Here is a 21,009-nt window from a genome sequence, read left to right on the forward strand (position 1 = left end):
CATGTTCACAGGTTCCATCTTGACATTTTTCCTGAAAATGGCAGTACTTAACGTTTTGTGCCCTCCGTTTTATTCTGCCTGCAGAAAAGGGAGAAGCGGGCCCTCGGGAACTGGAAGCTGCTGGTCAAAGGACTGCTCATCAGGGAGAGGCTGAAGATTCGCTACGGGGACAAGGTCAGTGTGGCTCCTTTGGAAAGAAGACAAGCCCAAGTGGGACTCTGAACCATGGGCCCAGATTCTGCCCAGAGATGGCTTATATTTTGACACCATGGTCCTGTGTCTCTGAGGCCCCGTGTCCTTATTTTGTTGGGAAAGGTGTCCCTAAAATGAGCCTCAGCCGGTTCTTCGAGACCCCAGTCCTACCCCGACGCCACCTATTCTGTTTCTGCACGAGCCAGTGCCCACTCTGGGTCTGATCTCATGCTAAACCCATCCAGGAAGGGACAGGCACCCTGCATTTCTGTGTTTGACATGTCACCCTTCGCCTTGCAGTGTGCCCTGTGCCTGTGACCATCCTCCAGGCCCCGGGGTTGCTCATTTAATTCACATCCCTGAGCACCTGCCCCGGCTGGGCCGGCCTCTGGGCGCAGGTGCAAAGTTGACACGCAGCCTTCAAGGGCCTCCCCAGGGAGGCCCCTCCCCACAGTTATGTGGTGTGTTCAGTCTGGGTCAGACACAGAAATGTGCTCTGGGAACAGCTGTAACCACACCTATTTTCTTCCCCGTCTCCAACCCCACATGCTGCCAATTTGCCTTCAAAAAATATTTTGTTGTCACGCTTCTCCCTCACATCCCTTCGGTGACCTTTCACCAGGCTTTATGTTGACCCCGTCCAGCCCTCCCTGCCCAGCTCCCCGGCCCGGCAGTCAGGGGGTGCCGCCTCGGAGCATTTGGCACTGAGAGTTGGTCCTTTGCAGTTGAAGACATTAATGCGCTTTTTCCCAAGTGACGTAGAGTAGCGAGTGCAAAGCACCAGTCCGGTGATCTAGATTCGGCCATACGCTCCTGGAGAGCAGTTTCCTGCATGAACATCTTTGCGATTCCCAGCACCGAGCACCGAGTTCTCCAGTACTTGCATGGAGGAGTCCGCAGTCTGAGGAAGGCTCTTCCCCAGCCCCATGTGGTGCCTTTGTCATCCCAGAGCCACTGGCCCTGCGTAGGCTGCTGCTGGGGGCTCTACTGCCCCTGACGGGGCTCCCTGCCACCCGACCGCTGACCTGGGCCTGCCCTTCCCCTCCACTGTCCCTCCCTCTCCAGAGCGAGGCAGTCGCTGCCCAGGCACATGCGGGAGGTGGGCTCTCTTCTGATGAAGAGGAGGGGACCAGCTCTCAGGCAGAAGCGTCCAGGATCCTGGCTGCCTCCTGGCCCCAAAACCGAGAGGCTGAAGAGGAGCAGAAGCCACAGTGCCCTAAGAAGACCAAAAGGGAAAAGAAAGCGGCAGCCTCCCACCTGTTCCCATTTGAGAAGCTGTGATGGGGGTGGCCACCTGTCGTACCCTGTGCTCCACAGGCCCCACACCTGCCCTGGGAGCTGCCCGGGCCCCAGGGGCGGTGCTGTCTCCTCTGAGAAGGCACAGAAGCAGATGGGGGCAGGGGATAGACGGTCAAGCTCAGGTGGTCTGGTCTGGCCCCGGTCCTCGTCAGATTCACCCCGGGTAGGGCTTCCCACGCTTTCTGCTCCCCCGCCCTATGCTTTGAGCTCCGGAGCACTTCCCTGGAGACTCGCCCACCTAGACGTTGCTCAGCGCATCTTTGGAAACGCGAGTCAGTTCTTTTACAGAAACCACTGGGCAATTTAGGAAGGCACCGGTCCTTTCTTCCAGGTGGATCCTTCATCTGTCAGACCCTCGTGCGTGCTTTTCCCTCTCTTGCAGACCTGGGGCCCTCTCTCTGCGGGCCACTCACTTTCCTTCAGGGTTACTACCACTGCCTAATGCTGCCCCTCCGTGGTGTGGGAGAGAGCAGAAGCAAACGCCCTCATCTCAGATTATGGGATTGTCGGGATATAGTTTTCAAAGTAACAGTTCAGGGTGGCAGACGACTGGAACAAAGAGCTGAAATCAGGAAAGAAAAGGAAAACACTGAGAGTTAAATGTTAGTGAATGTGGATCAGTGTTAAACTAGATTTTATTCATTACGGGATAAATTTATAAAAGCTCTATGCATTGTAGATATTCAAGAGAAGTAACTTTTGTAACATTTTGAGGAAAAAATAAAGCATTTATCTAAAAAGACCGAGTTCTGCGTTTTCTTCCAGATTTCACGTCAGCTAAGAACACCTGCATGGCAGAGCGGTTTTTCCACATGTTGATACTAAAGGTCGGGTTTTGTTCTCAGGTTGACTGGGAACTAACTCATCATTACACAAACTGACCTTTTTCTTTCCACTCTTAAGCCAGGAGAGATGTTACTTAACCTTTGATAGGAGCAAACTTCCAGCCAGTTCTATCCAAGGGAAACAAACAAAACACTTGGGGTGTGACTCATGCGGCAAGAGCCTGGCTGGAGGGTTGGTGTTGAGAAACAAACTGGAGTTGCCGTGGAAACCACAGAGCCTCACACTTCCCGCACGCTCTCCTAGAGGTAAGCGACTTGTTTTGTGGGAGTTGAATGGCAGTGGTCCCGCGGATGAGGAGAGTAGGTTTTGGGAAGTAACTCAGCTGCTTCACATCTTGTAACAAAAAGGACACACACTGCTGGCCCCAGCATGCACAGTCAGCAGCTGTCCGTGGATCCAGAACAGGAGGCAGTGGGGCACCCAGGGGGGCTCAGTCGGTTAAGCATCCTACTTGTGATGTCAGCTCGAGTCACGATCTAACAGTCAGGAGGTCGAGCCCCGCGTCAGGCTCTGCACGGAGCTGCAACCCCTGCTTGGGGTTCTCCCCTCCTCTCTCTCTGCCCATCTGCGCGTGCACTCTCAAAATAAATAACATTAAAAAAAAAAAAAAAACAGGCAAAAAGTGAAAAACTAACATGCCACACGTCAGGCATTTCGTGGGCTTTATCTCATGTAGTCCTTTCCACGGTAAGGGAGAAGGGCATCGGGACCATTTTATAGATGAGGAAGCTGAGACTCAGATCGCGGACTTGCCCAGCGTCACACAGCCACGGCCAGGCAGTGGCACACTTGGGGCTGGAACCCGGGTCTGTGCCAACCTAACGTCCAGGGTGCCTGCTGCACTGTGCCACGCCGTGGCTCCATCCACCTCTTCTGATGCATTCTGAAGCTGCGTGAAGTCTGAGTCATTTACTTTGAATCAATCCAAAACAAAGCATGTGTTAAAAATGACGAGTTGCCCTTTTCAGAAAAATTGAAACCCATTTTAACCACTAAAAGCTACTTAGAACGGAGTTCTAAAAACTCACAGTCCTTCATCAGTTCTACAGCTGAACTGTTTAAGATAGAAATTTCAAAAAAAAAAGTAACAGCAAGGTCCTATAAAAGCTCTTTTGAAATTTATTTTGAATTTTTATCAAAAATACAAATACGATACAAATTTCATGATTTCCCAAAGACTTCAAACATTTCTTAACATTATTTTGCTCTTTAAGAACACTACTGAAATTCGCAGTAATTTAAAATCTGTAGTAGAAAAAATTACACAAACCAAATCCCACAGAGTTTGTATTCAGCCACCATCTAGTTGTATTGTTTTCCAAAAGCATCCTTCACGAGGAGACACTCGATGACAACTGCTCACGTGATAAGCAGTGGTGAATACTGTTTCGATTCTTAAATCCAGCTAAGTCCTCTTTGGGGCCAGCTGTTCTCTGCACGAAGAACCTGAAGTTACACCACAGATCTCCCAGGCCGATGAGAGATTGTTAGGTCTCCCATCACTCACTCAACTACCAACTAATTTGCTAAAGCGACCGCTCCCAGCAAGGCAGAACAGTTTCCAAGTAATAAACAGATAAAGGATATACGAAGGACCTTTTGAGACATCAAGGTGACAACACACTTTATGCTTCAGAGGGCGTGAGAGTACCTGGGAAACAGCAGGAGTGCAATGAAGTGTGGGTACATTTTACTTAGAGAAGCTGTGGACGTGGGCACAACAGGAGTTACCCGGGGGCCAGCTGCTAGTGTGAACGCCTCCCACGGTGAAAGGCATGAGGCCCGGGTGCTGCACAAGCGTCAGGTCTCAGATTTCTGGTTTGGGGTGATGGGGGCACGAGGGAGCCCACTCAGGATGAGAAAGCGTCCAGCCTTTTCCTTGAACGGTTGACTGAAAACTCAAAATACCATCTTCAAGTAAATCGGTAGTTTCTGATGCCAGAGGATAAACGGAAATGCCTCTCTCCACCTTCTCCAAATTCCCCTCTCCTCCCAGAGTGGGATCCCTTCGCCAACGCTGGCTTCAAAAGCACCTTGGAGCCTCCCAGTGACCAGAGTTCTGACGGAGGTGACTCTTTTTTAAGGAGTAAGTCACGCCCCCAGTTACACCTCTCTGTGCCCTGAATTAACTTCAACTGACAGATTAAGAGGAGTTTTTCTCTAACAGTCTGAAGTGCTCATCATTCAAGCAGTGTTTTGTGTTTTTAAATCTTATTTGAAACAACACCCTCTTAGAGTAGGAAAATACACATGAAGTGTAGCAAAGAGAAACATAACAAATGAGAGCTTTGGAAATCCTACACACTAAGAAGTTTCTGCCAAACTATCAACTACGTGTAAATAAAGCCCAACAAATATCCCACGCTTCTTCACCGTGACCTCGGTGGCTTTTCTAAGTACCAAGTCAGGTGCCGTGCCCGAACTGGGTTTGTGGTGCCCCGTGTGGGGGCCCGTGCCCGGTCTGTCCGGCACCGCAGCACGCTCAGAGGCCGCTGGTGACGGTGGCCACGCGGGATCACGGGGCAGGGGTGGCTGGGCAGAGCCCTGGCACTTGTCTCCAAGGGTGAGGGTGAGGGGCCGGTGAGTGTTAAGGCAGCAGGTCCGTGTGGAGTGTCACCAGTTCACTGTTGGCAGACATCAGCCAAGCGAGACGCGTGAAGCAGCCACACGGTCCCGAGGGAAGGGAGGGAAGCAAGCAGAATGGATGCCTGTCGCCTGTCACACGGCCAGCCGGGAGCTGCCGCCTCCGCTCACCAGAGCTGCCTGCTGGCGAGAAAGAGGGTGGGAAGACGCGAGCTGGTGGTGGGCACCAAACCTGACGTCCACGCGCACCGCGAGGCGTGGCCCCTTGAGGAGCAGAGCGGGCGCAGAATCCAAAACCGATGCGGGCTCGTGCTGGGGTGAGGAGTGGGGTCACGGGGGCAGGGGGTGAGCTGGATCCTGAGGAGCACGCGGGTGTCGGGCGGGGGCCAGGGCCTGCCTCACTCCAGCTTTTTGGCCGGCACCCGGGTCCGAGCAATGATGATGGGCACCAGGGCCAGGCAGCCGAGGAAGAGGGCCCACAGGGGCCGGTAGAAGAGCCAGCCGGCAGCCACGGTCAGCAAGGTGAGCGAGGTGGCCACGCAGAAGGCGAAGGCTTTTAGGCCAATGTTGACCAGGTCTCGGAAGACGGGGAACCAGTCCACTGTGGGGAAGAGAAAGGTGGTGAGGCTTCCGGGGCCACGGTGCTCTGCGTCGCACGAGGTCAGCGGATCGTTCCCGTGTCTGCGGACCGGGAGGGGCCCGTGTCGCCAGGTGAGGAGGAGGGAGGGAGGGGACACGGTGGCGCGAACAGGCTCCCGTGAGAGCTGGAGGACCCAGAGGAGGAAGGCACACCATGCACCATGCGCCGCCCCAGGGGAGCAGGCAGGTGGGAGTGCCTTGGTGCCATCGGTCTGGGAAGACATTTGCCTGTAATGGTGGGAAGTTACGCCTGCTTCACGCCTCGATGAAAACTGTGGGTGAGACCTTCTGTGGGTGCCCAGGTGGGCTTCTCGGCCATTCGGGTCATTACCTGTGCGCACAGCTCTGCGCTGAGGGAAATAAATCAGCTTAAGCTGGCTCCCACCTCAAGGATCTCATGGGCCACTGGCCCTATATGGTAAAGTCTAGGGTCCGGCTAATCTATCTGGAATTACCCTGTCCTTGGCCTGTCTGCCCCTCCAGGTAAGCATTCTATAGCTGATGGCAGTCCACAGGGGGAAACTTCACTCAGTTCCAGGAAGCCCCAGTGGTCTGGCGCTGTGAACAGAGGACCCTGGCTCAGCTTGGTCTGTTGCCACACATACCCCGCCTTGGCCCTCACAGTAAGCAGGGTTCGTGTTTCTGTGCATCGACCACGTGTCAGGCACTATGTGGACCGTCTCCTCAAACCCTCGTGCCTGCCCTGGGAGGCTGTACTGTTTTACCCTCATTCTATCCACAAGGGCACCAAGGCCCAGGGAGTTCAACTTGCCTAATGTCTTACAGCTAGAAAGTGCCAGAGCCAGGAACCTTGTCTGTGCTGCCCATGGCATAGTCTCCAGGGCCTAGAGCAGTATCCTGCACACAGCAGGCACTTAGTAAGTGCTTACTGACTGAATGCCGGAGTGAACGAATGCTGGCTCGTCGCTTCCCCGATCGGTCCCCGCTCTGACGTCTGTCCTCGGTCTGGAGCGTCAGCATCCCAGATGAAGAGCAAAGAGGAGGATCGCGGGCAGTCAGAGAATCAAAGGGCCCTCTGAGACAGATTCCCACCTCCTCATCTGGCAGTGGGGGGACTGAGGCTCCGAGAGGGGAAATGGCCTAACCCAAGGTCGCGTTCAATGCAAAGGAAAGGTGGAGGATTTTGATCAAATTCTAATCTCTCCCAAATGGCGCGCAAGATGCGTCTGGCTGGTTTGAGCACAACTCAGCTGTCCGGAGAAAGGCTTGGAGGGGAGGAAGTGTCCTTTTCCCTCCTAGCCTGGGATATACTGCAGCCAGACCTCCCCCCCCCACAACTGGGAAGGGTAAATGGGGGAGAGGGTTCTGTTGGGGCCTGGCGAGGCCTGGACGGAATTATCGGACTGGACACAGACACACTGGGGTAAAGGCTTGGACACAAGTCCCCTGAGACGCCCCGTCGGCCCAGATCAACAGTGTGGGGCTAGTGCTTACTCAGTCAACCGGGGCCTCAGTCCTGTGCCAGGTTGGGTCACTTGGCAACTGCTGGGCTCACGGGTGCCGAGTGAGCGGCCCAGCACTCTGCCTCGCACTCCAACTTGCTGGCTGCCCCGAATCTAGCCCAGGTCTTAGGGTGAGGAAGCATAAAAGTTTTGGGGTGTTTCCTATTTGCCAAACATTTCACAAAACTGCACATTAGGTGTGAGGTGACTGACGCTGAGGCAGGAAGGGGAATGGCCCGAGTACCCAGAGCTCTGACATGACAGAGCTGGCTCACTGCAAAGCCTGGCCGCTCTCCTCGTCGGGGCTGCTCACTTGTGGAATGAAGGGCTGAAGGAATGAGCGGGTCAGCTGGGGACAGATGGGCCAGACCCTCAGATCACAGGAGCCACACCGAACCCTCCCACACACTCCCTCCCAGGAGTTGGCACCCCACCCCGCCCCCGCCCCCGAAAGCACCTGTCCATCGTCTCTGTCTTCCTCCGCCCATTCATCCCAGGGCTGTGCACTGGGACCCAGACATGGGCCAAATGCCCGGCCTCTGCCCCAAAGAGCACTGCAGCAGGCCAGAAAGGGTTAGAGATGGTGTGAGAAGTGCAAGGGAGGCATGTGGGCTGCATGAGGGTGAGCAAGATGCCCCCGCCTGTCCCTGCACACCTACCCAGTGTATACAGGATCCGCGTCATGAGGTTGAGACCCATAAACATGGCCATCCAGCCGGCGGCCCGCAGGCCCCATGTCTTCAGGGAGTTGCTCTTTTGTTCTCTACGAAACACCTCCTGCAGGGCAAGGCGGGGGAAGGGGCGTCACGTCTCATGTCTCTGAGGGGCCACCAGCCTCCCTAGCTGGCAGGGCAGGTGCCAGAGGATCCATCCCAACCCAGGAGCCATTTGGCCATTTCTGAGAAGACCAAAGGAGGTAAGGGCACGTCTCCTGCCCGGGCCTAGGTGTCTGCCCATCTCGCACAGCACAGGATGGGGCAGGAGACCTCTGTGGAAGGTAGGAGTCCTTAGCCCACCACCTCATCCGGAATGAACCCCAACCTCCTTCCTCCAGTGGTTCCTTTCTGGGGTCATTTACCACCATCCCCAATAGTGCATCCTGTGTGACACTTCACCTTGGCCGCTCCTCACGTGGTTCTGGGCACCTCGCTCCGTTTCCCCGCTGCTTCGCAGTCTCCACAGCTGCCCCCCTCCCTCTGCCTGCCCTCTGCACGCTGGAGTTTCACAGCGCGCCCTCCCCGCGGGTCCCAACCATTTTCTCGGCGCCTCCGTGCCAGAACACCACCCTGCCCACCCCCGCCCCGTGGTTTCTAGCTGCAGCCCGGGGCCTCCTGCTGTTCACATGCCATCCGACACCCACACTGCAGCCTCCCCCCAGCCCCCGACCTGTTCCTCCTGTCTCCACCTCAGCAAATGCTACCACTGCCCACCGCCTGCACAAGCCCAAACCGGGCTGTCAGACTCGGCTTGCTGCTCCCCACAAGGACCACCTCCCATCCGGCCTGTCAGCAAGTCCTGTCAATGCTGTGTCCACATTTCCCCAGACCTCTCACCACAGTCACCCTCACCAGGACCGCTGCAATAGCCTCCTCCCCTCCGCCACCTCCTCCCCATGGCAACCTGCCGAGACCCTGGTGCCTGTCAGGGGTCCAGGTCAAGTGTCCTTCTGTCCCAGGGCCTTTGCACATGTGCTTGCTCTGCCTGGAGCATGCCCAGCCAGCTCCAACACATTCTGCCAGTGCCAGCCTTAATGTCATTTCTATAGAGAGCACCCCCATTGTCTATGACAATAACGATAAGGACAGCTAACATTCAGTGCTTACCATTTATCAGTTGCTGTCCTCGGTGCTTTACAAGTACTGCCTTACTTAAACCTCAAAAAAACTTCACAAAGTAGACACACTTATCTCCATTTTACAGATAAGGAAACCAAGGCTCTGAATAAATGAATAATCTTTACAATAACCAAATAAGATAAGGATCATCATTGTTATCATCCAAGAGGATAAACAACTGGTTCAAAGTCCTGTAGCCAGTGGAAGACAGAGCAGGGCTTGAGTTAGGGCCAGCTCGTGTCCACACTTGTCCACACTGAGCCCTCCTGCCCCCAGGGCTGGAATCTGGGCATCCCGACTCGCGGGGTCTGGGTTTCTCCTCAGGGCCCTGGCCACCTCGTTGGCTACGGGCCTTCTCTCCCTGCTTCGCGGAGACCCCAGGCCCTGTGCTGGAGGCCCGGGGTGGTCAGCACTGCCTGAGCCTGCCTTCCTGGGAGTTAGCAGGCCATGAGCCCCACCCACTCCTCTCTGGGGGCAATGGCTCTGAGACCTGGGCCTCCACCTGCAGGAGACTGAAGCGCGGGATCAGGCTGGGGCTGCAGGAGAGAGAGAAGCCTGGGCAGGGCCTCCTAATTTTAGAGACTCCCTGAGAGCTGCCATGGAAAGGGTGACTCACGCCCGCCCAACTGGGAGGTGGCAGCCCCACCCTGAGGCTGGTCACCGGGCTCCTGGGTGGCAGCCTGCCCACACCCTGGTCCTGGCTGGACAGAGGACAAGGTGAGGCCCATCATCACCTGGGGCCAGGGGCCGAAGTGAGAAGGACGATAACAGTCAAATGGGCCACAGCTATGCCTGGACCCCTACCCACTGCCTTTCCTTCTCAAAGCTTTATGGACTGAAAAGTCCTGCAATCCTGCTCCAGGCACATACAGAATTTCCCACCAGTGATACACTGTGTTCATCAACAATATAAAAACAATTTTTCTGTTGAAGAGAAGGGTTTCTGCCTGGAAAAGAGGGGCTAACTTTTAAGGCATGCAATCGAACTAATCAAAAGTTAGGGACTTAGGTAAGACATGACCCTCCCCATTGTACAGATGGGGACTCTGCAGCTCTATCATCCTGTCCGTTTTTCAGAGCATCTGCCTCCCCTACGCAGCTCTCAGCACACGGTGTCCTCACTCGCTCTTTCTTCTGATGGGTCCCTCCCCCCAGGAGGTGGGAAGCCTGAGGAGGAGGGGTCTGCTGTGCCCCCTGTTCTATCCTCGGTCGGCATCCTTTGGGCCTATGCCCAAAGTACGATCCTACACACAGTCCGCTGCCCATATGGGGAGATTCCTGCTCCTTCCAATTCTTTTTCTTGCCTCATTGCACTGGCTACGCCCTCCAGTGTGGGAGCTTATTAAATAACCACGGGAGGGGAGAGGGAAGGAGGGAGATGCCTGCCCCTCCATCCCACAGACAGGCAGCAGCAACTCACCTCTGCCGAGAAGTCCCCATGGTGCAGGAGAAGCAAGGTGTCCCCAGACTTGGTGGAGTATGGGAGTAGCTGGTCACCCCGCTGCCGGGCAATCACAGTGACCTGATGGGAGAACTCAGTGTTAGAGCTGAGGGGACTGGCGGGCCGGGTCCCAGCACCCCTCCGCACTGAGCGCCAACTGGGGGAGACAGTGAGGAGACCCGTGCCAGCCCGGAGCCCCTCTCTCCACCTATCGGCCTGGGGCACACCTGCCCCCCAGAGGTCAGTGGAGCTGCTTCATTTCAAGCTCCCGGAAGACCCTGGCAAAAAGAAGCATGTGTCAGTGTGGGGCAGGGGCTGGGGCCAGGGGTGGGACTGCATGTGACAGGGTCAGGAACCGGAGACCAAATATTTACAGAGCAAAAACTGGGGGCTGGGGACTAGGAGGCGGGGGTGGGGGAAAAAGCTGCATGTGATTGGAAGAACTTGGGCAGGCATGATTAGGAGGTCCCCCTACAACAGCAGTTCTTAGCCTGGGGCCCATGGATGTCCCCGGATGGCTGTGGAGCACACAGAGCTCTGAAACTGCTCCAAGGCACAGCCGTCTGTGTGCGGGTGTGAGCACATGCACACACTTCCTGCAGGAAGGGTCCAAAGTGTTCACGGCATTGTACGTGGTGCCTGTGCCCTGGAAGGCCAGGACCCCCTGCTTGGGTCTGCCCTGGGGAAGCCACTTACCACGTGAGCCGGGCCCAGGTCGGGGTCATCGCCACTCAGCCCCGCGTAGGAAAAGGACACGCGCAGGTCTCCGACCTGGGGGTGGGAGAGACGTGGGCTGACTGAGACCGGGAGCAGTCAGCCTGGGCCTGTGTCCCCAGCACCCAGAGCCGAAGCTCTTTTCCCACCTCCACACCTCGGCCCAGGGGCTCCCATCTCAAGGCTTCTCCCCTCCAATCTCATTTGGCCAAGTGGATGCAACTGAACCGAATCAGAGTCCCAAGCAGGAATGCGGCTCCTGTGTGTTGTCCGGGGGCTGGCACTGTAAGGGCCCCCACCTCTGCTGTGTGAACAGCCCAAGCCCCTGTGTACCTCCGGATACTTGGGGTTTTCGCTGTGGTAGAAATAGTCTCCCCGGCGAATGATGTCCACGTGCGGGTCCTCCAGCTTGGACAGGCTCAGTGGCTTGAAGTTGTCGACTTTGTCGATGAGGCCTGAGGAGCGTGCGGGAATCACAAACGATGCTGTGCAAACAACGCCCCCGAGCGGTACACCCTTCAGCCTGACCGCCTTACGGGAGCACCCTCCCCAATCCCTCCTTCCGTACCGCAGGCCCCTTTCAGTCTCCATCTCCTCCAGGACAGCCTCCCCGTCCCCCTTCCAGCCGGTGGGAGTGGCTGCAGCTCTGGAAACAGCCCGAGCCCTGCACCTGTTCTGCCTCAGATCCCCCCACCTGTCCAAGCCTGGCTCGTCTGCTGTATGCATTGCACTAGAGGCACAGCAGACACTGACTGGGCAACAGGGCAGATGGCAGACAAGCCAGGCCCCAGGGCACGGCCCATCCTCCCTCTCCCTGGCTATTTGGGGCCTATGTGTCTTCTCTCCCACTCTATTGGGGCAGGCCCAGGGACAGACCCAGGTGGCTGGTGGTGCCTCCTTGTCCCTGGAAAGCCTCTCCTTGGTGTCACCTGGGGGGCCTACAGTGAACCACCCTCTCCCTCACATAGGGCAGGATGCCGGCTGGGGCTCCCAGACGGAGGCCTTGGGGGCAGCCTTATCTCTGCGGCTGGCTCTGGGGCTGCTTGAGGAAGGGCTCTCAGCTCTGTCTGGTCAGATCAGGCACCAGGGGTGCCTGGTACTTATTCTCTGGAAGAGACTGTGTTTCAAAGGAACCTGGCTCAGGTGGGGCCGCTCTGCACAAGTCCCCCACCTCCTGGGGGTCTGCCTTCCCTCTGGCCCCCAGCCCAAAGTACGATGCCAGGAAAGTGCAGGCTGATCCCACATCCAGGGCAGTGGGGACCCCAGCTCCGGGGAGGTGGCCAAGTAGAAGCACGAGGCCTCTGGGTGCTGTTGGCTCATCTGAAGGGGCCAGAAACTTACCCGCTGAGAGGAAGAATCTGCCAATTTGGACAAAGGGGGCTGTAGCCGTGAACGACTCCACTGCCATTGCACTGTGAAGAGAAGGAGCTGTCGGCGGAGCGGGGCACTGGCTGGGGGCTGTGCCGTCTCTTTGGGTTGCGCTGGGCAGGTTTTCCACCCCGGGGCCCCTGCAAGTCCCGACTAGCCCAGGCACTGCGGACGTCTTGTCTTTACCACCTGATCTATCCCCCGGACGCTCCTGTCCCCTTGCCTGGTGGAGCACCCTCCTCCTGTCTCCTGTCCCCCAGAGCTTCACATCTAGACCCCTACCAGCCTGGCCCACCCCAGCCACCAGTCATCACATGGACCCTCTGTGGTTCTCTACATCGTCCCTGACCCTTCTCAGCCTTTCCAGCCCCAGGTAGCTCCCAAGCTCAACTGTGCATATTCAAGACCCTTCCGGGCACAGGCCTGCCCGCGGCTCCAGCCACGCTCCAGCGCCAAGCCCATCTCACCACCCCCGTGTCTCTGAGCTAACTGCCTTCTGCCCAAATCCTACAAAGGCCCAGATCAAATGCCACTGCCTCCTGAAAGCCCTTCCTGATTGCCCTCCCATCCCCATGGCTGTTAACAAATGCTTCCCGGATACTGTATGTGCAAGTGCCTCTCAGCACTCAGTCCAGGCCTTACATTCGTGACCTGTTGGACCTGTGGGGGTCAGGAATCAGGATTTCCCTCTGCGTTCCCGGTGCCCAGCACAGGAACTGGCCTCAGAACCGTGTCCCAGACTTTCATCAACTCATGAGGCAGAAGCAACTCAACCCCATCACTCTGCTGAGGAAGCTGAGGCTGGGGACCCGCCAGTGGCCGGCAAGGCTATGCTCAGGGCCATCTCTCACCTGGGGTTTTTGTGGCCAATCTCTCGGTCGAAGTTTCTGCTGTTGACGATTTCTGACCTCCACTCGGTGTCTGTCACAGGGAGAGGGAACTCAGGAACCATGGTAAGAGTGGCCACATGTCTGAGGCTCTGTGTCCTTTTATCCAAGCCCTTGGCCACTCCAGGGCTGGAGGGACAGCTCCTGGAGCCTCAATGGACACATGACAGAGCCAGACTCTGAGGACTGACACCCAGCGATCCCGACATCTGGTTCCACACCTTCCCCACTGCCGTCAGCCTCGGCCAGGGGCAGAGACCACATGTGTGCAGGGATGGTGGGGGCCCGGTACTCACTGTAGGAGTACCTTGTCTCTGTCTTCACCTGCCCGTCCTCGGTGTACTCCCTGTGGGGAAAGCACAGGGCACTCCAGAGTTAGCCTGTCACCCCCAGGGCAGTCCCATGTCTAAGCTTCTCCAGCTGGACACAACTTGGGCCCACAAGGTCAAAATCTCCTAATGGAGCCGGCCTTGACTGTACCAGCCAGAGACAGGTGCTTACTCCTGGGCAGACAGCCAGCTCCTTCCCTCAAAGGCCCACCCTGGAGAAAAGAGCTTTATCCTCCTAGGCTGAAATGTGGCTCCACTTGGCTGCAGCCCTGCCCTCTGGGCTCAGACACCTCGCTGCACCCTCTGCCCCAGGCCAGCCCCACGGAGGGCCCCTTGCAGCTGCCCTGGCTCCCCTAACCACCTCCCCACCCTCACTCACAGTCCACATTGCTCGGCTCCAAGTGACTCCAGCCTAATGACAGATGCCCTCAGACTTCTGTTAGAAGGGACAGGATGTAACCCAGTGCCACCTCTGCCCCGTCATGGGAGAGAACACGGAGCCCACATGCAGGAAAGCACTGTTTGTGCCTGGATCCAGTCATGCCTCAAGCCTGGGAAGCCCTGCGTAACTCCCTAGACACGGGAGCTAACCCATCCTCCCACTCGCATTAGGTTTTCTGCCACCTCCAAACAGAAGATCATTGGCTGATAACTTGGGGATGATTCAACACTTCTGATAGGAAGATTTAAAAAAAATTGTTTTAATGTTTATTTATTTTTGAGAGCAAGAGGGACACAGCATGAGCTGGGGAGGGGCAGAGAGAGAGGGGGAGACACGGAATCTGAAGCAGGCTCCAGGCTCCCAGCTGTCAGCACAGAGCCCGACGCGGGGCTCGAACCCACAAACCGCAAGATCGTGACCTGAGCCGAAGTCGGACGTTTAACTGACTGAGCCACCCAGGCGCCCCCTCTGAGAGGAAGATACCATACTTTAAATTCCAGAAGTGTCCAAATAAAGAGCCACCTGCATCTGATCCTGACATCTGACGTCTGCACCTCTTATCCTGGAGTTTTCACTCCCTGCCAGCTCACCGGGACTCCTCCGTTTCCACCCACTGGTACATCTCCACGTGTCGCCGCAGCTTCACAGCCGGAAGGTTGACACCATAGTTTGGATCCGACAAGAGCTTCAAAAAGAATCAAACAAATCAAACACACAAGCAACACAAAACTCAGGACAAGGCTCACACCAGCCCAGGATGCCAGAGGAAGCCGGACTGGACGAAAAACAGGCAGGGAGGACAGGGCCCGGAGGCAGTACCACAGCTGCTTCGGGCGGGAGGACCGGGTGACGCTGCCTGTCCCGAGTCCACAATGTCCAGCGCCTGGGGCCGGGAGCCTCACAGCACCGGCTCGGGCTGCACGACCAATGCCCTGGCGCCAACCACAGGGTATTCAGGGTTCAAACAGGAGAGGGAGGTCTGATCACCAGAGTACCTTTGGGCCTTGTGCTAGACACACGTGTTATCGTAACCACTAAAGCACCTTTTCATGAAGCTCCTGCCACGTGCCAAGCACCGGGCCAAGGGGTTGGCCATCTGATCCCACCAAATCCTTGAAGCCGGCCCCCCAGTTTGTTACAGTAATTGTCTGCATTTTGCAGAGAAAGATGCTGAGACTCAGGACTGACAGGTCCGCACAGCTGCTGAGTGGGGCAGCCGGGAATCACACCTGCGTGTCCCTCTCCAAAGCCCACGTGCTTAAAAGCCCCAACCAGACAACAACCAGTGATGCGCCCCGAGCCTCCGGCGGGTCAGAAAGCTTCACCTACCTTGGACGTGCGCAGGGCCCCGATGATGTGCACCAGCCTTCCCTCATTCTCTGGGGCCACACTGTGGATGCTGTCAGGGGTCACCACAAGGGAGAGCCCCTCGGCCAGGGAGGTGGCTGTCTTCAGTGCGCGGCCCTGGGAGCAAAGGTGAGTGGGGATTTCACCTCAGATGCGGCTCAGCACAGTCGTGCTTACCACAGTGTATCATGTCAGGATGGGGCCTCGGGAAGCATGGGGCTTATCTCCCCATTTCACAGCTGGAAAACCAAGGCCTGGCAAGTGGCACAGGTGAACTGGAACCCAAGACTCCTGCTTTCCCAGGCAGTTCTCTTCCTGCCACCCTCTCACCAGTCTCATTGCTGCCCTGTGCTGGTGCTTCTGTCTGCTGTGTGCCCTTATGCCATCTCTCTCTGCCTTCTCCCTCTCCCTCACCTCCCAGTCTATGTGGTTTAGATGGGCCTGTCTGTAGTGCTGTCCAAATCATGGGACCCAGGCTTAGCCAATCGGAACACGGGTTCATCGTCCTCAGGGATTAGTCCAGAGAGAGGACTGAGATGAGCCAGGACACTGAAACATCTCCCTGCAACTTTTGCTAAGTCGGTCTTGGAAGAGACGGGGCTGCTAAGCTGGTTGGATGTGACCCTGCAGTTGTTGGCCATCTTTACCACCACAAAGGAAAAGTCCGCCAAAGAAGAATCCATAAAGAGAAAAACAGGCAAGAGTGGAAAAATGGAGATTCCTGGTGACCCAACATGAACACCTGGATCCAACCATGCCTGAAGCTGAGGCTACCCCAGGATTTCAGGCCTGTGCACCAATGCACTTGTCTTCCTACTTACGACAGTTGTGACATGAGTCCTAAGAGAAAACATTCTGACTAATTTAGCACTGCCACCCCCACCCCCGGCCCCGCCTGTGGTAAAATCTAGGCCCTTGTCACCACATCCAGCCTCTGGACTCATAGCCTTTGCTCTCTAATACTGCACAGGGGAATCCCAAACATTTTACCTCATTGGTGAAAATTAAGTAGAAGGAGAGCAGGAAGGTCATGAGCCCCACAAACATCCCACCCGAGGTCTCGCTGAGCCGCTCCAAGAAGCCTGGCTGGGGGTTGCTTGTAGTTTTGACATGTTCTCTCCTGTTACTTGTACTGGAATACTGAGGGAAAAAAAAATATTTAAAAAAATCAAAATGGAAATTAGTTTTTTAAAAATAAGTTGAATTCTGCTATTTGTTTATATTCAGTTTTCACCAAAATTATATACAGTAAAAATGCACAGGTATTAAAGGTATAGTTTGATGGGCATACCCCATTTGACCAACATCCAGATCAAGATAAGAATGTTTCTATCATCTCAGAAAGTTACCTTGTGCCTCTTTCCTGCCAATACTCCCCTCTCCCCACCCTCTAGTGGTAACAAGTATTTGAATTTGTATCATTATAGATTAGTCTTGCCTCTTATAGAGCCTGACGTAAATGGGACCATCATACAGCACAAATTTCTTTTCTGTCCGGATTCTGCCTTGGCATAAAGCTTTTGAGGTTCAACTACATTGTGGTGTGTGTATCAGTAGCTCATTCCTTTACGTGGAATTCTTAAGTATTCCACTTAAGAATATACCACATTTGTTGACTCAGTCGCCAGTGGGTGGATGTGTTGGTTGTTTCCAGTTTTCAGCTGTAATGAACAATGCCTCTATGAACATTCACACAGAAATCTGTATGCAGATATGGTGCTTTCCTTTTCCTTGGGGAAAGTGGGTAATGAATACCCACAAAGGAGTGAACTTGCTGATCATAGAAAAGATGTATGCTTTTAAGAAACTTGCCAAACGGTTTTCCAAAGAGGTTATCAGAGATATATTATGAATTCAATTCAACAAACGGTGGCTCAGCTTCCCGAGGGCCACGCTGGGGCTCATAGCGGCGAGGGAAGGGGAAGACGGGCTGCAGGGCCATCGAGTTACAGGCACAAACAGTACTAGGCCATGCTGAGTGTCTGGTGAGGAGCAGATCCAGCACCAAAGGAGCGACCCCTTCCAGCTGGGAGATCACGGCAGGCTCCCCAGAAGAGGGGGCATTCGATTGGATTCAGAGAGGCAGATCCTGGGGTAAGGGCATCCCCAGCAGGGGGAGCCATTGAGCGATGGTGAGGAAGCAGGAGGTGGTCCTGGGAGCACAACTGCCCATCTGCTCTGGCTGGGTTTGGGGAGGCATGGGCTGGAGGGGAGATGAGGATGGCTAGACACATTCAGGAGGGTTCATGGTAGGCTTCAAACTCCAGAGTCAGTGGGTCAGGTTTTGTCCAGCCAAGAAGAGAAGCATGGTTTGAAGTGTCCCCTGCTGACTAGCATCGTTAAGAGCAGAACACTGGAACCAGAAGAACTGGGTTTGAATCTAGACCCTGCCCTGTACCGGTGATGGGGCCTTGGGTGAGCAATTGACCCCTTTATGTTCTCCATTCGCTCATCTGTAAAATGGGGATAATAATCCAATCCATAGCACTGCTGAGACCAAAGGACTGAATTATCAGACAGCTCAACGACCAGGGCACAGGAAGGAATGCACAGGTACCCACGGCTGGGGTACGCTGACCAAAGTCACAAAGGCGTAAAGTGGTTCTGAGATGAGTGATCAGAGTGGGCCAGGCCCCTGGCACAGGGGGCCAGAAGAGAGACTCGGGTCAGTTTCTGCTTAAACAAGGCTGAGGCCACATTCTCTGATTGTTCCCGAACGCCCCCAGCCCATGCCTCCCAGAAACCAGATGTCCATTGCATTCAGAAACGGTCTTAAGTTTCCACACCACTGGGGAACATGAGTGGAGCTGTTCGATGCAGGCAGGCAGGTGACCATCATCCATCATAATGATGACAACGGCCAAATGCCAGTCTATTACAGGCCAGGCATGGGAAAGCTATCGCTATCCCATTTCACAGATGAGAAAATCGAGGCTCAGCAGTTAAGCCCAGATCACTCAGCCTCTAAGGGGCAGAACTGGGCTTCATATATGGACAGACCAGAGGCCACTCTCCTACCACTTTGCTCCAAGCTGCATTCCTCACTTCCTGGCCTGTAAGAAGAGCTGAACACTGGGAACCTGCTGCAGAGAGAGTCAGGGAAGGGAGCCAGTCCTGCTATTCGCAGTGCAGCCCTAAACCTGGAAGCCAGAAGGCATGACTTCCTTCTGGGCCTCCCCTCAGCATACCTCTACGAGCCAACACCAAGGAGAAGAGCTCATGGAAGGCCTTGGAGGGAAGAAAGAGAGGCACAGGAGGATATACCTCAACCCACAGGAGGGGTAGGGTGGGTAGGGACATGCCACACCCAGCCCACATTCCAAACCAAAATCCCGGTAAACATGGAGGGTCTGGAGTGGAGGATGATGGCGATTTCCTGCAGCCACACTTCGCTACCCACTCTGCCATCTTCCTAGCCTGCGGGGCACGCTCGGGTGCCTCTCTTCCTCCCCTTCAAGGCCACCTTTGAGCCCCTTACCTTGATGCTGGCTCCTTGATATGTGTTGAACACATACGTGTATCCTCCATGAGCACTCCAGGCTCAGAAGCAAAGAGCAGTGAGTGATGGCACAGTGGTTGACACGTGGGCCCTAAAAACTACTTGTTGCATCAGTCGCTCTACCTCTCTGATCCTGTTTAGTCACTTATAAAAAGGAGATGGTTACCAGTGCCTCTGTCCCAGGGCAGTTTTGTTGTTATACTGATTAAGAAGCTGTGGCACCTCCCCGCTCCACCCCACCATCATCAGATCTTTCTTCCTCACTGGGCCTGGTAGCTCCTGTAAATGTGCACCCAGCTACTGGATGACTCAACAAAGGTTTAGCAGCAGAAGATGCCCAAACTCATCCACATTCCTTGGACCAGGTCAGGTGCCACTGTACCCAAGATAGTTTCTGCCCACCAGGGCCACCCGAGCCAGACTGTGAAGATAGATTTTTCTCATGCATTAGGCATGTGCCGGGCACCGTGCTAACCACAGACTGACTCCCTTAAACTTCACAGGAACAGATCCCACGAAGAGACACAAAGCCAGAGCGATTAAGGCCACACCGCTTCTGAGAGGAAGAAACTGGATTTGCCCCCAGGTCTGCCTGACTCCCAAGCCTGCTGTCTTTGGACAGCATCTTCTCACGAAGTATCTGGCCAAGCTGGCTGTCAGGCCCTGGGCAAGTGCCTTGTCCTGCTGGGGAAATTCTCCATCTGTAAAATATGGTGGCGGTGGCGGTGTGGGGGTGGACAGAATCTACCTCTGGTTTCCTGACTGCCGGCTCCCCTGGCAGACCCTGGGTCTCAGACTACCCCTGAGGCGTTTCTAGGTGCAGCATTCAGGGTTTCCAGATCTCCCAGACAACTCCAACTGAGGCGGAGTACACTAGGGCTGTGGGTGAAACAAACCCTGCCTCTTCAGGGGCGTGGGGCACAGAGAGGACCCAGGGGTCTGGCAAGAGGGTGTAACAGGTCAGGGGAGAGTGGCTAGGACGCTCCAGCAAAGCGGGAGGGAGGGAGCGTCTGGGGCTGGCAGGGCACCAGGGCTGGCTCCAGAAGCACTTTCACAGAGGAGGAGAGTGGTGAGTCACCAGGCTTCTCCCACACCCAGCGCTCCGTCGGGAGGCGCTGCTCCTCCCACTGCTCGGTTTGTTGAATGAATGTTGGGCTTCAATCGAAAGGTTCCCGAGAGACAGGCTGGCTGCAGGGAGAAAGGGCCAGCAGCCTTTTGAAGGGAACCACCTTCAGCCAGGACCTCTCTAACCAAACACACCCTAGGAGACCAAGGGGCCCGGCAGTGGGGAAATGCTCCCTCCCACAGTCATCCTAACTCCTCTACTCTCAGTTTCGCCCGCATCCCTTTGCAGCATCTCTAGCCTCGGTTTACACGCTTCCCTAGGGCGCGGAGCTCACGGCCCGCCCGCACAGCCCCGTCTGTCCGCTGATGGACAGCCCCACCTGAGCCGTGTAGGCTTCCCCACCCTTCCCGCGGACCGGCTCCCTCGGAGGTCCCGTCCAGCTCCCAAAACCCGTGTGTAAACGGGAAGCCCAAGGGCCCAGGTGGGCACTGGGAATGAAAGGAGGGCCTGCGGGCAGGCGCCGCGCACAAGGCGATCCCAGTGCTGGGAGCAACGGCTCCCGAGTCTCTCTCCCCGCAAACGCACAGCCCGCCGTCGAGGTCCGGGCAGACTAAGAGAGATGAACAGACGGGTTAGCTGCCGAAAGGCCGAGACAAGGGCATGCAGAGGGAGATGGACCGGCCGCACGGAGGAGGGCCAGGCAGGCAAGATGGACCTAGACGGCCCCTTCGGGTAAGAGGCCCCGGGAGATGGGGAAGTCTGGGTGGGGTCCGGCAGACCAGGAGACACTCACGTTCGCGGCCATGGTGAGACCCGGCTCGCCGCTCACCCTCGTTCTGCTCAGCTGCGGAAGGGGTTGATGGCCTGAGTACAGAACTCAGCGGCCTACCGCCTACCGGACAGCTGCGAAAACCCGCGTGAACCCCAGAATCTGGGAGGACGTGCCCCGTAAGCCACAACTTTTCTGCTCCTGCGCGCCGCAAGCCTTCCTGGTAAATGTAGTCTGGGATCAGGTGCTTTAGCCACTGAGTTGCAACACGCACTGTACCTCATTGATGC

General features: G+C 55.9%; 2 protein-coding genes across 6 annotated transcripts in view; one reads left to right on the forward strand and one right to left on the reverse strand.

Moving 5' to 3' along the window:
* XPC (XPC complex subunit, DNA damage recognition and repair factor) overlaps window positions 1–2,233 on the forward strand; it is a 28,878-nt gene extending 26,645 nt beyond the window's left edge. For all 3 annotated transcript variants that reach the window (XM_045493933.1, XM_045493935.1, XM_045493936.1), the window contains 2 exons: window positions 85–174; window positions 1,258–2,233. In XM_045493933.1, coding sequence (XP_045349889.1) covers window positions 85–174; window positions 1,258–1,473 — 306 coding nt within the window. In that variant the 3' untranslated portion in view covers window positions 1,474–2,233. The remainder of the gene's footprint in view (window positions 1–84; window positions 175–1,257) is intronic.
* A 1,200-nt stretch (window positions 2,234–3,433) lies between these two features.
* Window positions 3,434–20,999, reverse strand: TMEM43 (transmembrane protein 43). Of its 3 annotated transcripts, XM_045493938.1 has the most exons (13): window positions 20,744–20,934; window positions 18,864–20,072; window positions 16,376–16,525; window positions 15,368–15,502; window positions 14,629–14,723; window positions 13,564–13,613; window positions 13,232–13,301; window positions 12,354–12,424; window positions 11,346–11,467; window positions 10,995–11,069; window positions 10,278–10,379; window positions 7,682–7,799; window positions 3,434–5,521 (listed from the first exon to the last, which is right to left on the reverse strand). In XM_045493938.1, the coding sequence occupies exons 3-13, from the start codon at window positions 16,430–16,432 to the stop codon at window positions 5,319–5,321; spliced, it is 1,098 nt and encodes a 365-aa protein (XP_045349894.1). In that variant the 5' UTR covers window positions 16,433–16,525; window positions 18,864–20,072; window positions 20,744–20,934; the 3' UTR covers window positions 3,434–5,318. The 3 variants fall into 3 exon arrangements, with proteins under 3 accessions (XP_045349894.1, XP_045349893.1, XP_045349895.1); XM_045493937.1 differs by lacking the exon at window positions 18,864–20,072 and having other exon boundaries at window positions 20,744–20,999; XM_045493939.1 differs by lacking the exons at window positions 18,864–20,072; window positions 20,744–20,934 and adding an exon at window positions 16,824–17,046.
* Between the last annotated feature and the right edge of the window lie 10 nt (window positions 21,000–21,009).

Source organism: Leopardus geoffroyi, chromosome A2, assembly GCF_018350155.1.
Source record: "Leopardus geoffroyi isolate Oge1 chromosome A2, O.geoffroyi_Oge1_pat1.0, whole genome shotgun sequence".
In the NCBI taxonomy this organism is placed as follows: domain Eukaryota; kingdom Metazoa; phylum Chordata; class Mammalia; order Carnivora; family Felidae; genus Leopardus; species Leopardus geoffroyi.

Bases quoted from the DNA above. Each gene is read 5' to 3' on its own strand.
- TMEM43 (XM_045493937.1), bottom strand. The intron at 14,724-15,367 runs GTAGGTGAAGCT...TTCTTTTTGAAG, and splicing joins GGGCCCTGCGCACGTCCAAG to CTCTTGTCGGATCCAAACTA. The intron at 7,800-10,277 runs GTGAGTTGCTGC...CTTGCCCTGCAG, and splicing joins ATGGGGACTTCTCGGCAGAG to GAGGTGTTTCGTAGAGAACA.